Below are 12,578 nucleotides of genomic sequence, written 5' to 3'. Positions count from 1 at the left end.
TGTCCTATATTACACATTGAATCTTTAGATCATATGAGATCCACCATTATTCATAAAGGTAAGAATATGAAAGATAATACCAAAAAGGAATGTTATTCTTCTTAGATGTATTGGGTTCAAGTTACTACATCTGCAAGGTGTGTGTACATTGTCAATTGGTTAAGAATTTTTTGAACATATGTCACCTTGTAATTACCCTAGACTATTAAAAAAAAGGTAAAGTACACAACAAAACAATACCCTATAATCGATAACCATTTTATAACTATTAATAGTCAAATTACTCAACAAATCAATGACATATAGTTGGGAGACCATTTATCTACATTACCCTTAAAAAACTAACCATACCATAATCATTCATTTTATATTTCTACAAAAATAATCAAAACCTTAAACCCAAAAATGAGAGAATAATAACTAAAATCATCTAATTTTCATAGGCAAAATCCATGAGATAATGTTCTCAAAATATTTATTTCACGAGATAATGCTCTCGCCATATTATTTGCTGATATAGGGTGAATTCTACAGTGTGCATGCAGGTCACTAGGCGCTCCGGGCGACCAAGGAGCAGGATGCACTCAGGCCGTAGGTCGCCATGCACTCAGGGCGACTTAGGAGGCATGTGGGAGATGTGCATGGCTCATGCACGTCGAACGCCTCAAACTATTTATTTCACGAGCTATGCATGCATGTGGGAGCTGTGCATGGCTCGGGGTAGGTCACCATGCAGTCTCGGCGACGTGGTAGGTCGCCATGCACGCCCAGCGACCTGTTAGGTCACCATGCACGCCCGACAACCATTAACGCCTACTCCTGGTCGCCTGCTCTCGCTGCTCCCTCATGTATGTGTTGCATGCCATAGCTGGGAGATTCCTGCAGCCATAGTTGCATTATTGCAGCGTTAATTTAGCTGCTAAATGCAACAAATATTACTGTTGAATTGTAGCATTTCAACGCTCAATAATTACACGATTCAATGCTCAATATTATTTGCTTCAACGGTCAAATTTAATGATGCTCTCCAATGCTCAGTTGATTTATATAAAGGATATGAGGGTTTAGGGTAAAAGCAGAAGCAGAAGGACATATAGAAACTTTGTCGAGAGAAAGGAAAGGAAGAAGAAGAAAAGAAGATAAAGGCTCAAACATTGTTCGTGAGGTAGTTTTTTATTGTTTAATTTAGTTTATTATATGAAATTATTAGTTTGTTAGTTTAGGGTAAAACTAAAATTTAGTTAATTAGTTTGTTAGTATAAATTATTAGTTTGTTAGTTTAAGTTATATTATATTAATTTGTTAGTTTAAGTTATATATTATATTATATAAAAAATTAGTTAATTAGTTTCTTAGTTTAAGTTATTAAATGTAAAAAAATATTTAATTAATTTGTTAGTGTCTTTAAACGTATATTAGGTTGTTTGTTAAAGTTGAAGTTATATTATAAAAAAAATTAATTAGTGCTTAATTAGTTTGTTAGTTTGTTATTTTAACTAAGTTATATTATAATAAAGAAATAGTTTAAGTTATATTATAATATATTAGATTATATAATAAAATTAATTTGTTTAATTTATTGTTGTTTAAAGAAATATTTTGTTTACACGTACAGGGCATTATTCCACAACATTTGCCCACGTACAGATTGATTCGAAGAAAGAAACAAGAAAGGAAAGGAAGAAGGCATAAATACACGAATAATTTATTATTTTGTGTTGTCCATTTTTTGTTATTGTGTATGTGTAAATTAGTTAGTTAGTTAGTTTATATTAAATTATATAAACTAATTTGTGCGAGATAATTCTCGTTTAAAAAAATATTGTGTTTAAAAATATTTAGTGTTGTTTTTAAAAAATATTTTGTTTAATTTATATTATATGTGTAAATTAGTAAGGAGTAAAAATTAATTGAATGAAATATAATCTTAAAATTTATAACAATTAATTAACAAATTTGTTTGATATTTTAAAAAATATAAAATATTATCAAACTAATCATTATTATTAGTAATAATTACTAAATGATTAGTATCAAATCTAAATCATTAAATATTTATAATAAATAATTATTAGTAATCATGACTAAATCATATTATTATTAAATCATTAAATATCAAATCATTATATTAATAATAATTATTAAATCATTATTAGTAATATTAGTAATCAGTCAATCAAGTTAAATAACAAATTTTATTTTATCTTTAATATAATAGTATATTATATTATATTTAATTATTTAATGATTTATGAAATTATCTTATCTAATTTTTTAATCTAAATTTATTTATTTTTTTATTTGTAGAGAAAATGAGCAACATTTTTTTTCATGATTGTCCATTATAATGGACAAATTATGGAAAATGAGGTCGGAGTTGTTTTTTAGTCTGAAAAACCAATAAATATGATGTTAAAAAAAGACATCACATTTATAGAAATGAAGCAGAAGATATAAAGAAAAATCCGAGCTGCAGTTGATGGTTTGAGGTATAGGTTTATGATATTCCCCAACCCAGTCAGATATGTTGTAGTTCCACTTGAAGAAGATGATGATATTGGAACCATGGTTGGATTACATAAGTCAACCAATATAGAAATTATTGAGTTATTTGTTGATGTGCGTAACATATGCAATGTTCCTGGGTCATCAAAAGGTGTGGCTCAAAATCCATCTGAAATGGCTTTCGATAGTGAGTTTGAGTACCCGACATACAAGTTTCAGAATAGTTTTATGGAACTATTAGAAAGTGGAATTGAAGTCAAAGGGACATCTGCAGCAGCAGAGTATGAGACGAGAAACATACCGGAATTGGTTGTTGATATTGATGCTGAAAATCAATGGGGAGAAATTCATGATGATTCAAGCGAAGATGAAGAAACCGAAAAACCCGTTTTGGGCGATGATTAAATTTTTTTCGGTGGAAGTGCAATTGATGAAGTTTCGACACCGTATGAAGCTACCCCTCACATGTACGAGATACTATGATGCGATGAAGGCACCTGAATTCCCAGACATGCCACATTTATCTCCGTACCAAATGGCTGAATCATTCGATAATTCTGGTGAAGTTTCAGTTGTGGTGCAATTCAGAGGAAAAAATGAAGCTATGCTGGCGATTAAAGAGTATTGCATCAAATGCCATGTTGATGTCCATGTTGCAGAGTCAAACCAGAAAACCCTATATGCGAAGTGTATAAAATATAGCCCAGAGTGCAAGTGGAAGATCATAGTGTCGAAAAATCAAAGGCACGATGCTTGGGTCATCACGAGGTACAATGGTCCGCACACATGTTTGTGAAACTCCATCGAACAAGACCACCGACTATTGGATTCTGATATAATATACGAATACGTGAAGGCGATGGTTGAAAAGGATCCAAGGATATCTTGTTCAATGTTAACTGCATCTATTCGAAGTCAATTTGGATATCAAGTAAAATATGGCAAGGTGTGGGATGCGAAGATGAAGGCAATGAAGCATACGTATGGAGATTAGGATACATCGTACAATGAGCTACCACATTTGCTACAAGCAATGAAGCGATTTATCCCAGGAACCATAGTGAAGTCTCAAACCATGCCCACATATGACGAAGAAGGTCAACTTGTGCTAGGGAAGAAAATATTCCATATACTATTTTGGGCATTCAAGGCATATATTGAAGGATTCCCATTTTGCAAACGTATAATCCAAGTAGATGGTACGTGGTTGTATGGTCAATATAGGCATGTACTCTTGATGGCAGTTGCGCAAGATGGTGAGCGAAATATCTTCCCAATTGCATTTTCCATTGTTGAGGGAGAGACAACAGAGGCTTGGGATTTCTTTCTGACCAATCTAAGTCAATATTTCATTCGTAAAGATGGAGTTTGCTTGATATCCGATAGAGGAACATGTATTTTGGCGGCAATTGAACGACCAGGAAGTCATTGGATACCTCCATATGTATATCCGATATTTTGTATCCTTCATATTGGTAAGAATATTATCGACCAGTTTCATAACGCACACATTCGTAGCGAGATAATCAGCATGGGTAAGTTTTATTTTCAATATTTGTGCATTTTTTACGTGGTTTTTTTAATTGCGGTTTAACACAATATATTATGAAACAGGATACGAACTATGCTAACCAAATTTTAACAAAAGATTAGAGAAATTGAAGGTATTTTACGATGATCAGCGTGTTTGGAAGTGGGCTTCAAAAATACCGAGGGAAAAATGGTCGTAAGCATACGATGAAGGTCGGCGATACAGACCTATGACCACAAACCTTGCTGAGGCCATTAATTCAGTACTAAAAGGTACACGCTATCTTCCAATAGCGAGTGTGGTGAAAGAGACATACTTTAGATTGGCTAATATTTGGTTAGATAAAGGCAAGGAAATTGAGAGTCTCATAAATAGAGGTAAAACTTGGGCTCCTACAGTGGTGGAATCAATGGAAGCAAATGAGCAATTGACAACATCAATGGTTGTTCATAATTTCGACCGAGTTGGTCATACTTTTGTCGTGTCGTGCATGCGACGTAACGTCGGAGGAGAAGACCAAACATTTAGAGTTGATTTATGATACAAATGGTGTGATTGTGGTCGTTTTCAGGCATGGAAATATCCATGTGCTCATACAGTCGCTGTATGTATGTATGCTGGTGTAAGCGGATACACTTATGTTGATGAATGCTTTCACCTACGTAAGATATTAAATGTCTACAACTATGCATTCAGACAGATCCCGAATGAATCATATTGGCCCAAAAAAGATCATGACGAATGACTGCCAAATCCAATGCTTCGCAGAAGTCCAAAGGGTCGACCTGAGTCCACTCGTATTCATACCAGTATGGATTTTCATGCTAGAGAGAGAGGTCAAACAAAGAGATGCGGATTATGTAGGGGTGAAGGCCATTCAAAAAACAATTGTCCTAATTTACCAAGATATATGCCTCATCATTAGTAATCATATATGTATTTCTATGTATTTGTCCAGAATTAATTTTGTAATGATTTATAATTTGAGAACTTGAACAGATTTGAATGGACGTGTGGTTCAATTAACCATATTTTCGTTACATAAGTAATACCCATCTATGGAACACTTGTTTGATTTATAATAATGATATAATTTGATTTAGTAATGATTTGATAATTATGATTTAATAATGATTTTTTTAAAATTATAATAATTATTTAGTAATGATTAGTAATATTGAAATTATTATTAATATTTAATGATTTGATAGTAATATTTAGTAATGATTAATAATAATAAAATTATTATTAATATTTAATGATTTGATAGTAATGATTTAGTAATGATTAGTAATAATGAAATTATAATAATGATTTAATACTAATGTGGTGATAAATTATTATATCTTCACATTGAAGTTGAATTTATGTAATTTTTGTCGATAAATTATTCGAGCAGACTTTTTAAATAGAGGGACCTAATTGATATGATATTTATAATTCAAGGAGTTGAACAGATTTAAATGGACGTGTGGTTCAATTAATCATAATAATGATTTTAATATTTAATGATTTGATGATTTAGTAATGATTTGATAATAATGATAATAATGATTTAACAATGATTTAATAATGATTTGATAATAATCATTATAATAATGATTTAGTAATAATCATTATAATAATGATTTGATAATAATGATTTAATAATGATTTTATAATTATTATTAATAATGATTTATTATTAATATTTAATGATTTGATATTAATGATTAAGTAATGATTAATAATAATGAAAGTGTAATAATGGTTTAATCATTAATAATGATTTAATTTGTAACAAATAACAAATGAGTTTACAAGTGTGAACTACTCGAATTTAAATTTTAATGATTTAGTAATCAAGTTTTTTTAAAGAGATTCGAACGTTAACCATTTAATTTGTAGCAAATACCAAATCTGTTCATATTTAAATCAAAACACATAGGATTTTTTTAAATAATTATATGATTTAGTAATGATTTTAATATTTAATGATTTGATGATTTAGTAATGATTTGATAATAATCATTATAATAATGATTTAGTAATAATTATTTAATAATAATGATAATAATTATTTAATAATGATTTAGTAATGATTTGATAATAATGATTTATTATTAATATTTAATATTTTGATACTAATTATTACTAATAATGAAATTATAATAATGATTTGATACTAATAATCATAATAAATATGTCGAATTTGTTAAGGTTGGAAAAAAACTAGTCTAATTTCAATATTTAATTTGTAACAAATAACAAACGAGTTTACAAACGAGAATTCATATTACCTTCTGGCAAGTGGAAAGTCAACCGCAGTCCGACTAATTATTAGTATGTAAAAAACGGAAGTCTATACGAAGCCCATGATTGTAGCAGCAGTAGACATCCACCGATTTCTGCTGTATTATTATCATCCACGACTAATGACGCCTTGCACATATCACGATACAAGAACGCCAATATCGTCGATCCCCAACTATATTGCCTACTATTCTCAAAATTTCTTCAAAAAGAAGATACTGAGTGTGAACATAACTACCGGATTTATCTGGCATCAAAATTCCCCCAATCAATTGCAATATATATGCTCATGTTGTATATATAATTTCGTACTCCGTACTATTTGGTTGAAGCTGAAATTCATTCGTCAACCGTGACAACCTCACACGCCACTCTTTACACTCTGGTGGTACGAGCGTTTTCCCAAGAAACAAATTGCAAAGTTGTGCCACATTATTAAACTCACGTGTCATTACTACCGACATCCCATTAGTTTGGACCCCGAGTTGCATTACTACATCCTCCAGAGTTATCGTACATTTGCCACACGACAAATGAAACGTGTGCGTTTCTGGTCTCCAACGTTCAATCAACGCACTGATCAAACCTGGGACCAACTTGTAATCTCGCACAAATGTTACATGCCAAAATTCAGCCTCTTGCAAGTTTTCTTCTATCAATTGGTGTGGCTTGGGCACTTTATGTAGCCGATGACGAAGGACTCGCTGCTCTTTCTCCTGCAATTAAATAATACAAATAATTTATCACAATCATAAAATAATAATCAAATATTTATTACTAATAATTCATTAAACAAATATTTTATTCACCATTATTCCCAAATGACTTGAAATATGTTCATTGTCAAGTCTCAGCAGTGGAATTTGGTCAACCATTCGAGTGAATCTATAAAAAAAATTAAACAACAATATTTAAAAAATCATTTAATATAATCTAATGTTAACTAATTTACACTACACAAGAACAAAAAATAACAAATTATAACTTAAACTAATAAACTATTTTTTATTATAATACAACTTAACTTAAATTAACAAACTAAAAAACAAATTAACTAGTTTTTTTCATATAATATAATATCAACAAACTAACAAACTAATATAAATTAAACGACATATAATAAATGATTTAATATAAACTATAACTATTTTTTGATAAAATAATGACATATAATAAACCATGTATATTAATTTAATATGATTCAACAAACAAATTAAATATTATTCTTCAACATTAATCTAACTTAGACTAACAAAGTAATTAACTAAACTTTTGTTATATTATATAACTAACCTAAACTATGCCCACTAACTAACTAACTAACTAACTAATAATTTAAACTAATTTAAATTATGCTCGGTTACCTTTATTTGTTTCTTCTTCCTTTCCTTCACCTTCCTTTCTTTCTTCTTACAACCGACAACCCCCTCACACCATATTATATAGCAACAACCCCCTCACCCATGAATTATTGCACCAATATATTGAATCAATGACAATAATTTTTGGTCCAGCCTGGTCCACCCGTGAACGACTACAATAATGCAACTATTAAGGCTGCATGCATAAGGGAATCATGTCAGCTGCTGCATGAATTATTGCTGCACTTTGCAGCTCAAATCATGCTGCAATAATGCAACTATTACAGTTGCATGCATGAAGTCTCGTGAGCAGCTGCAAGAGGAATTACGCGAGGGAGCAACATGGCGACTTGGGAGTGCATGACGACCTACAAGGTCGCCCGGAGGGCATGGCGACCTATATGTTGGGGACGTGCATGTGCCATGCAAACGTTCAAACGTTCATTCTCTCTGTGCAGTTCGCCGGGAAGCCATGGCGTCGTAGTAGGTCGCCCGGAAGGCATGGCGACCTACGACCAACGCTATGGATTTCACCCTATTTCAGCAAATAATATGAGGAGTGCATTATCTCGTGAAATAATTATTTCGAGAACATTATCTCGAGAGTTAAGCCAATTTTCATACCATAAACCTTAAAATAACCCTAAACCCACCCAACACCACAATGTTAAACCACTAATTTGGTTGCATTAAAGTTAATGTTGATGGAGCGTTTGTGGCTCATAACAAAATCACATCAATTAAGATTGTCGAACGAGACCGACACGATATGGTTATGGGCAGAGTGGCACGCTGGCTGGACAATAGCCATACATCAGAATCAATAAAAGCGGCTGCTATTACGAAGGGTCTAAAACTTGTAACCAATAACGGATGAAATCTCACTATTATTGGAAGAGATGCAATCTCTATCGTGAATCAGCATGCGAACCACCAATATGACATTTCGATCATAGGATTCCTGCTCAACGAAACACACACTTATAAAGGAATCCTCGGCTCTCAAAGGTGCACTATATTAACACACAAGGCTAATTGACATATAATCTTGCACAAGACATCCAATCATTCTTGTTTTTTAAATGAACCAAAATACATTAAACATGATGTAATTATCAATACTATTAGCATATAAATGAATTTTACTTCTGAAAAAATAAAAACAAAAAATAAATCACTAACTTAAAAATAAAGTACAAGTGATATTTTCTTTCAAAGACGTGTTTGAGGGTAAATTACTATATTACTCTTAGATGTAACATAAGCAATAAATGCTCCTCATCAAACATATATATTTTTACCCTCTCGATTCTAAACTTCGCCTTGATTAGTTCGATCGATCTACGTCATACACTTGATTTTAATATGAGTCTCCCAATAAGAATTTTTTGCATACATAAAACATTAAACTCGTGATATATTTAAATAATACCAAATTATTTACCAATTGAGCTAACTTGTTTATTCGTCAAACATATATTTTTTTAAAATGTAATTGATAAGACATGCATGTTCTCCTTATAATAAAATCGATATCATATTAAAATTTAATAAGAAATAAATGTTATTTTAATATTTTTCATGATATATTTACGTAAAAGAAGTCCAAAATAAAAGTGTAGGGTATTAGTTAGGGATTGACACAAGATTTGAACTTAATGGATTTCAACTGACTTTGTTGAGTTTTTTTTTTTAAATTCGGATTAACTCAGGTCAAGTTTTTTAAATGATATGTTTGAGTTGAGTTGAATTCAGGTTTAAGGTAAAAAATACTCGAACCGATCTGAAAATAACGTAAGTTTACTTTATATATATAGGGATAATTATAATAGTATCAATCTCTAAATTATTTTTTTCCAATTAAATCTCTATTTTATTAAATAAAAATAATTTTTTATAAATATATTTATTTTAAATCGAGTCAAATCAAATTTAAATTTTATCTCAAAAGACTAGTCATATTTTAGATCAAAATCATCTTAAACTTGAGTAAGTCAAATTTCAAATAAAAAGTAAATATTTTTAAAATCGAGTCAGCTGAAAATCCGACCCGACTATACCATCCATAGAAGTAGCGCTCCAAAGGTCTGATTGCGGGAAAGTAGCGTGTAAAAGTGGGTACAATAGACGTTAAAACAGAAATAAAATTCCCGCTTACGCCAAATCCGTAATTTCAAAAGTTTAAATACCAAAACCTCCGATTCCATTTACAAACCAAAAACCCTCCCTCTTTCAAATATTCCCACCCCGCCAACCCCAACCTCTTCTTTTTTTTATTTATTTCTTCTCCGTCTCCACCGCTCTCCGCTGCACACAAAAATGGCGGAATCCTCCTCTCGTCACTACACGTACAGTCGCAAGCAAAAATCTCTCGGCCTCCTCTGCTCCAAGTAAATCCCTCACTTTCAACTCCTTTTCATTTTTCAATTCTAAGGTTAACCTTCTTTCTTTTTTACATCTTTGACGTTGCAGTTTCTTGAGCATGTATAATAAGGATGGCACTGAATTAATCGGTCTCGACGAAGCCGCTGCAAAACTAGGTCTTTATTTTTGCATTTTTAAAAATTACGTATGATTTTTATGTTTTTTTATAATTTAATTTGGGGATGCTTTCAGGAGTTGAAAGACGGCGGATCTATGACATTGTAAATGTTTTGGAAAGTGTTGGGGTAATTTTCTTTTCTAATTTTTGCTTCTTTTTATCTTCATAATTTCTGACTTTTGGTTTAGATTTAAATGTTTTTTTTGGCCTTAATATGTTTAGGTTCTCACAAGGAAGGCTAAGAACAAGTATACGTGGAAAGGCTTTGGAGCAATTCCCAAGGCTTTACAAGATCTGAAGGTAAATTCAAAGTTCCTTTTTGCATTGGTTTGGTTAGTCTGTCTAATGTTGTAAAAGCTTGTTGAAAATTGAACTGATTTCCCCCCCTAAAAAATTCCTTATGTGGTTTTGTTTTATGACAGGAAGAAGGTCTCAGTAATAATTTCAAAATGTTGGATGGAAACAACAATGCAAAGGTAAGCATAAAGTTTTTTTAACTGTTTTTGTTTCTGTTTATCGAATTGTTTTGCTTTGCTTATGGAAACCTTCTGATATGGATGGTTTCAGATCTTAGATGATGATGACGATGATGAAGAGGATGAAGGCTTCACCAATCCCAACACTGGGAGCCAGACTGAGACTTCAAGATCTAGCTCTATTATCAAGTCTTCGTCCTCGAAAGTTGGTAAAATTTCAATTACATCAACTTTGTTCCTTGTAGTTCCCTAAGATCTTGATGTTTTCTGTAACAATTTATCGAAATGGTTGCGCTAACAATTAATCTTAAAGAGCCTGATTTTAGTTAAAAGTAATGGTGTTTTAATATGCAACTGTTGAAGGAATCTTACAGATTATCTTCTGATGCCTGCAGATAACCGAAGGGAAAAATCCCTGGGGCTACTTACTCAGAATTTTGTTAAGCTATTTCTCTGTTCCAATGTGAGCCTTGTTCATGCTCTTTATGAATTGCCATTGTATTACTTTGGTTTGGCCATCATTTTGATGTTTCTGGGTAAATTCTTTTCAGGCTGAACTGATTTCCCTTGATGAAACAGCGAGGTTGTTGCTTGGGAATGCTCATAATACTTCAGTAATGAGAAGTAATAAACCACAACTTTTCCTCTTCATTGTGAATTTCTAAACTTATAGAAAGCAATAGCAGATTGACTAATTTGTTGTTCACTTGATGGTTCAACAGCAAAAGTAAGGCGGTTGTATGACATTGCAAATGTGTTGTCTTCCATGAATCTTATTGAGAAGGTAAACACAAAACTGAGATCTAGAAAGGGCTTAAAATCACTGAAAACTTCAATTTGTGCAGCTTGGAATGGTTATAACTTGCGGTTTAAATGAATGTTTGTGCAGACCCACACTTTAGATACCCGAAAACCTGCATTTAGGTGGTTGGGGTTGAGGGAGAAATCAGAAAAAGGAACTGCAGATGATGCTTTTGTTCTTAATGAGTCCAAGAAAAGGGTGTTCGGAACCGATGTCACCAACATCAGTTTCAAGAAGAGTAAGCTCGATACTTCAAATGATCAGAATCCCAACCAGTGCATTAAGCCGAAAAAGCATGAAAAAGTCGAAATTTTGGCTGATAGAAGTTGCTCAGAGGATTCAAAACAAGGTTCAAAGAGCTATCAATTTGGTCCTTTTGCTCCTATAAACTTGACCAAGATTGGTAACTCTGAGAATGGTGCAAAGCCGGTTCATGACTGGGAGAGTCTTGCTTCTACATACCGCCTTCAGTACCACAATCAAGGTAAGGTATAGATTAGTTCTCAACTATACTGAACTGTTAATATCACATGCTAATTTGTTGACCTATTGCTTTTTGTTTAGAATTGTTCCAATACAAAAATCTAAGTTTGCTGTCATGTTTGCAGCTTTAAGGGATCTTTTCTCTCATTACATGGAAGCCTGGATATCATGGTACTCGGAAGTTGCTGAGAAAAATCCAATACAACAGATCTCCTAAGAAATACCACATGCTGCAATTGGGAAGCATTCTTTTCCTAACCCTGAACTATCCTCTTAGCTATTTGTTTCTTTTAGGTATAAGAGATTGATCTCTTGTTGGATGCATTTTCTCTTTGCACCAATTTGCTTGGCAACACATTTGTACACAAATTCGCCCCAAGTCCAAGCATTATGTCCTAGACAATTTACATAATCAATTGTCATTTTTCGGTTTATATGATAAATTTGACGAGCTATTACTTTTTTTTTCTTTGATATTGTGCGGAAATAATTGACTTGTTGATCGGTCTGCTGTTTGCTCGAGGCCAAAGGTTAGTTCAAAAATATTTGAAGTTTGTTTTTAATTTGAGCTTGGCCTGGCAAACTA

At 32.2% G+C, this 12,578-nt stretch overlaps 1 protein-coding gene across 2 annotated transcripts; it reads left to right on the top strand.

Annotated features, from left to right (window-relative positions):
• The first annotated feature begins 9,926 nt into the window (after positions 1–9,926).
• Positions 9,927–12,397, top strand: LOC120117449 (E2F transcription factor-like E2FE). Of its 2 annotated transcripts, none has more exons than XM_039137735.1 (11): positions 9,927–10,079; positions 10,162–10,229; positions 10,306–10,358; positions 10,454–10,531; positions 10,654–10,707; positions 10,799–10,916; positions 11,103–11,170; positions 11,259–11,331; positions 11,430–11,491; positions 11,597–11,993; positions 12,118–12,397. In XM_039137735.1, exons 1-11 carry the CDS (start codon positions 10,009–10,011, stop codon positions 12,207–12,209), a joined length of 1,134 nt encoding a protein of 377 aa, XP_038993666.1. In that variant the 5' UTR covers positions 9,927–10,008; the 3' UTR covers positions 12,210–12,397. The 2 variants fall into 2 exon arrangements, with proteins under 2 accessions (XP_038993666.1, XP_038993667.1); XM_039137736.1 differs by having other exon boundaries at positions 11,597–11,998.
• The last annotated feature ends 181 nt before the right edge of the window (positions 12,398–12,578 follow it).

This window comes from Hibiscus syriacus, unplaced genomic scaffold, assembly GCF_006381635.1.
Source record: "Hibiscus syriacus cultivar Baekdansim isolate YM2019G1 unplaced genomic scaffold, ASM638163v2 tig00110319_pilon, whole genome shotgun sequence".
In the NCBI taxonomy this organism is placed as follows: domain Eukaryota; kingdom Viridiplantae; phylum Streptophyta; class Magnoliopsida; order Malvales; family Malvaceae; genus Hibiscus; species Hibiscus syriacus.
The sequence above is the reverse complement of the archived record's forward strand: the minus strand, read 5'-3'. Positions and strand labels throughout refer to the sequence as shown.